The sequence below is a fragment of the Pterocles gutturalis genome, unplaced genomic scaffold (assembly GCF_000699245.1).
Source record: "Pterocles gutturalis isolate BGI_N339 unplaced genomic scaffold, ASM69924v1 scaffold293, whole genome shotgun sequence".
In the NCBI taxonomy this organism is placed as follows: Eukaryota; Metazoa; Chordata; class Aves; order Pterocliformes; family Pteroclidae; genus Pterocles; species Pterocles gutturalis.
In genome coordinates this window covers 722-6,132 of record NW_010125094.1, presented here as the reverse complement: position 1 = coordinate 6,132, position 5,411 = coordinate 722, and the positions used below count along the sequence as shown (strand labels likewise).

Genomic DNA, 5,411 nt, shown 5'->3' with positions numbered 1-5,411 from the left:
CCTGGGTAAGGCCATTCCTGGCGCTGGCCGCGTGCGGCTGCACGCGCAGCACACGTATCCCCTGAGCTGCCGGCGGCGGCCGTCCCTCGGTCGGTGCATGCACTTTGTGATAAGGCACTGAAGAGACGGAGTCAGAATTCTCCCTGCTTTATCCAGAGTGCAGATACTACCCACTGCTACAAGGACTACGGATACACAGAACGTGGACTTCTCACTGCTTACTACGGCACTACGTATTTTTAATCGTGAAGTTTAAAACTTAACGGCACGTACAGGACGATTGCTTTCTTCTAACATCACAGTTTCCTTTTGTTTTTTTTTTTTTTTCTCCTTAAATCCATAAACTAAAAACGACTATACAGGCATACAGACAAAAAGGGGGCAGAGAGCCTCTCTTCTCCTAGGTCACCAGTTCTCTCAAGGTGGTGGGAATTTGTTCGTGTTCACTGTGGTTACTTTTCTGCTGGCAAAAATAAAAAAAGAAAAAAAAAAAAAGAGTCTTGTATCTTTGTGTGTACAAATGCACAAACGTTTGCACACCCATGCACACGCTCGCTCTTTCACACAAGCCCAAACTGAGGTATGTGGGGATGCAACTTTGAAAAACATTGTCTGAAGTCAGAACAGTTTTCCTTTCAAGTGAAGAGGCCACCGGAGACCAAGCAGCGTGAAACTCCTATCTGTATCTGAAACAGGTCGCATGAAAATTTTCATTGAGTTGGGTTGAAAGTTTTAATTAAAATACTGAACTTTACCTTAACTGCTATAAAAGGTACATAATACTTTACAGATCATTCAAGGAGAAGAGAATTATTACTTTTTTTTTATTAAAGATGATATTTTACTCCAAAGTACTGAATATAGTATCTTTTTTTAATAGGCATAACATTCAAAAAGAGATTTAAGAAAGGATGAAAATTTAGTTTCCTATTTCACTTGGAAACGAACTTTTGCTGCACAATAGAAAGGTTCTAGTGTACTGTGAACAACCTACGCTCTATATGTACATATTGCTGGTACCTGTATGGGATTATTGCCAATCTTTCCAGCTGTTTTTGCTGTGGTAGTGAGGCTGTATGTGAAATTAACCCCGTCTGTTCGCAGGTGCATGCATGCAGGTGCACACACGCATCTTTCCGTCTTTACATTTTTTGCAGCAGAGGTCTGATTGAGCCATGAATGGCGAACGGTAACCAACCATACAGATAGGAGTATTCCATCCACGCGCCAACTCGAATTTTTACACAGTGATTCGCTGAACACAAACCCGACCCTAAGAACACCCACGGAACACAGGTTTTCCTTTCTACACAGAGTACTTCTTTGGATACTAAACACCGATGCCTTCAGCACTACCTCCAGACAAACCACGACTTGTACGGGTTACCATTCCGCCTATTTGTGACCCCTACAAAAAATATAATTACATGTATCATGATAAAGCAATCTGTCATCTAAAAATCATCCTTATTATACACTATACAAGCTATTTTACAATCATTTAATAAATTGCTTTTAAAGCTGCAGTAGCCCTTCCCTTCTTCTCTCAGATCAGCGAATATACCGATTATACATATTTGAAACTATAACTAAATATAAAAATATATTAGGTTTTGTATTTTATCAGATGATCGTTCTCATTTCTATTACACAAATAATCTGGCCACTTTTGAGTAAAAATCAAATTTTAGAGTGGCTTAGTAAATATTTAAATTTTGAGATACAGAAAATTGTTAAGGTGCACGTAGAAAAGGCTACTACAGCTTCTAAACGTTTTAAAATATAGTTATCAATGGCAACAAGGAGAAATTCACAAGACCTATGGTAGTTTTATGGCACGCGAGTAATTCGGTATGAAGGGATGCAGCCTTACAAAGACAGAAAGTTTGACATACGACTCTAAGACCACGAAATCAGTAGCGGAGCTTTCCTGCTCTCCAGGAAAGAGGATGGACCAGTCGGTGAGCGGTGGAGGTGTGAGAACGGGGCTGTAGCCACACGAGGTTGGAGTCTGTATATCCAGAGCCACAGTCCGCCCGCGCGGCTGCTCGGCTTTACTGCCCGCGGGAGGGGAGACATCTCACCGGAGAGAAGGTTTCTAGAATCGATACAAGAAAACAGAACAGAACCAAACCACTGGGCAAAATTACACATCTGCCTCTTGAGTCAATGGTACTTCTCCATATATACTCGTATGATGAGAGATTTAAGTGTATAGAAAATGTGAGTTTCTCCACACAGAAGTAAACTTTTCTTAAGCTATGCATATTTTCCTGAAAATTTCCTGATGGGCAGTCAGGACTGATCTTCTTGGCATCAATGCAGCCCATGACTCTTATAGTTATGGCTGTTGCATTATATGCAAAAAATCAGGCTTTTTTTTTTTTTTCAATATATAAAATAACCTGCTCATTTACATCCAGTTAGGACTGGGTTAATTTTCTATGAATCTGCATATCCAACGCTTTTGCACATATACCAAAAGTATTTGTTTTATTCGCATCTATTTAAATTAGATTTGAGAGTGTTCTCCCACCCACCCTGGCTCTTAAAAAATGCCAAATTTCTATGGTCACTTTGACAGTTGAAAGCTATTAGGTTAGAAAAGCCCAACCCATTTTCACATGAATATACTCAAGGATTACTGTCTAGAGGTCATTTAGGAAAGCTACGAGCTGCCCCACCTTAAAAAACCAGCTGTACAATAGGCATCTTGAAGTATTACAAAAAAATTATGTAAGAAAAAATGAACAAGCCTAGTTCACGGTATATAAAGTTAAAGGAAATTGCTAAAACCAGACAGTAATAGCTATAAAAGGCACAACTTCCCTTTTCTGATATACACTTGTAAACTTTCTTCAGGTTACATGCATAAACCAAAATGCTACCTTAACTTTAAAAAAAAAAAATCCAAAACACTTTACTAAAAAAAAAAAAAAGCCTAGAAAATTGTCTCCAGCCAACTGCAGAAATTAATTAGCAGAATGTTCATAACACAGCCTCAGATCTTGTCACCGGTGGTTTTGACGCATCCATGGATGTTGCACGAGGGGAGATATACAATTTCTGACAAATAAGATTTATTTTCCTTTTATTTCTCCCCAATTATTTACCAAATGTGAGAAATCCGCTGCTTCTATAGCCTAAATCTTGGCCCTCTGTAAACCACATGTAGTGCATAATTACAAAAGAAACACCGCTGCAAGGACAAAATTAACAAGTCTGGTAGGTTTTTTCTTTACAAAAAAAAAAAGCTATCATTTGACGTTTTCTTAAGGCAACCCTTTTGTATTAAGGCGGTCACTTTTGATGAAATAAGAGCTTCTTGATATTTCCATTTGAGTATTTTGGTATCTGATTGCTGATGATTTCTGCCAACATTTCTGGGAACTCAATACTCATGGATTTATCCAAAAATGTCTGGAAGCAAAAGCTCAGAAGATTTTCAACCACCTACAAATGATAAAGCAAAGAATTACTGTCACAGGAGCACAGGCAGCAGCACTATTAACCGACATCCTTCCTTCCTCCTGCCTCCCCAGCATCCCGCCTCGACCCGGCTCGGGTAACACTCCCACCGCGGGCAGACCCGCAGAGTTATCCTCACTGTCATCAGTGAGACTTGCGACTGGCAGGCTGGTATAAAACAAGCAAACAGATCATGCAAGGTCTTTTACAAATACTGGAAAGATTTTGTATCAGTTCCCATTCTGGCACATAAATAACATGCATATGGATAAGTTTAACGAGGTCTCGCCAGGTGCTTGGTACACTAACAAGAAATAAAAAATAATTCTGAGGTCTCCGAGTTTCCCTTGCCTTATCCAGCCTAAACACTGCTTCGGCTCCTCTGTACCATATGCACACCGCAAAAGGAGACAGCCTGAATTCTGAAATTCCTTGCAAAGTGAGACCACTACCAATACTAAAAACAGCACTGATGCATTATTTTAACGTGATTTCAAACAATTCCACAGATTCTTGGATAGTTTGTCTCTGAGACAGTGCTGGTTTTAAACTTCACATCTCTGCTAGGACTGCAAAATCATTTAAAATTTCAGAGTTCCTCCATTTTAAAGCAACATAATTTTTAAAAACTAAAGAGACTGAAGATGCCATTAATTATAATATCAATTGCTGCAGCACATTCACCTCTGTCAACCACCCATTACTCAGGGAGCAGAGGAGTGTGACAGCTCCCCCCTGCCGCTCCCCCAGGTATTCATCCCTTTGAATAAAAAACAGGAGAGAGGAGATTACTATCGTGCCCCCAAACTTCTTCATCTGGAACATCGACAGCGTTCACTGAAGAACTTACATCATGCATAGAGTCCAGCAGTTTAGTCAGTTGATAGAACCGCTGCCAGTTCTGGCTGGAGTTCCCTTCTCTCTTCACGATGGCCTTTCCCAGCTCTTTGATGTACGTCATGCGGATTTCTTCAAACAAGGATTGGCTCTTCAGGCCTTCCTTGGGAACTGGAACATCGATACAAACCTTTAAGATGTTATACATCTATCAACTGTGGCATTATTTAAGTTCTCTTACATTAGTTACACAAAAATGACCAGAAAAAGGAGTTGGGAGTGCCTGAAATGACAGCTGAGAGACAAGGAGAGCGAGGACCGAGAGCGATGACTCACTGAGCAAACAGTCCAGGACTGCCGGCAAAATAAACATTTCATAAAAAACCCCAAAGGTACCTGAACAAGAACCAGGGAGAAGGGAACCAGAGCATGGAGGCCACGGCGCTGAGCCCTGGACGCGCCTCGATGGAGACCCACCAGGGCCAGAGCTCCCGCGTTCTCGATGGCGGGGAAACGTGACATGGGACAGATTCCACAGAAACCCCGTGTGCCGAGGGACGGCCAAGGACAGGATCACAGGATGGCTTGGCTCCGAAAGGGCCTTGAAAGATCATCGAGTTCCAGCCCTCCTGATGTGGATCAAGTGACACGTCCAGGCAAGGCAGGGACAGAGGGACTGGCCACCAAGGGACCGCGCGGGCCGGGGGACGCGGGGCGCAGCAGAGCTCCTCGGAGCAAGGACGGGATGTCGAGATGGTGCCGGCCAAGGGGCTGTGGGTCAGAAACCCAAGGTGTGGGGACCAAGGCCCGTATTCAGACTCAAACCCATGTTCAGGCCCTGGGCCTACATTCCCCTATGAGGATGGTACTTCTGGAGGCCAAGGACCAGGACATAAACGGGGGCAAACCAAGCATATGGACTCCAGTGGTCCTTAATTAAGATGTTTGATTTGAAGCCTTTGATTACGCTGGTGGACTGAATGGGAAGAGCTGAAGATACAGGAGAGAGCGAGCTGAGACAAAGGCGACTGAAAGAGAAAGGAGCAAAGAGACCACTAAGGGACCCTCCCTTCCCTAAAAAATCCAACCCTCCCTACTCTGTCAGC

General features: G+C 42.5%; 1 protein-coding gene across 1 annotated transcript; it reads right to left on the bottom strand.

Annotated features, from left to right (window-relative positions):
* Nucleotides 1-2,824: 2,824 nt before the first annotated feature.
* On the bottom strand, nucleotides 2,825-4,476 carry LOC104465389 (glucocorticoid receptor-like; the record flags this gene model as incomplete). The annotated part of the gene is made up of 2 exons (XM_010078413.1): nucleotides 2,825-3,453; nucleotides 4,319-4,476. Coding segments are annotated over 2 exons (311 nt in total), but the record flags the coding sequence as incomplete, so codon positions are not given.
* Nucleotides 4,477-5,411: the final 935 nt, after the last annotated feature.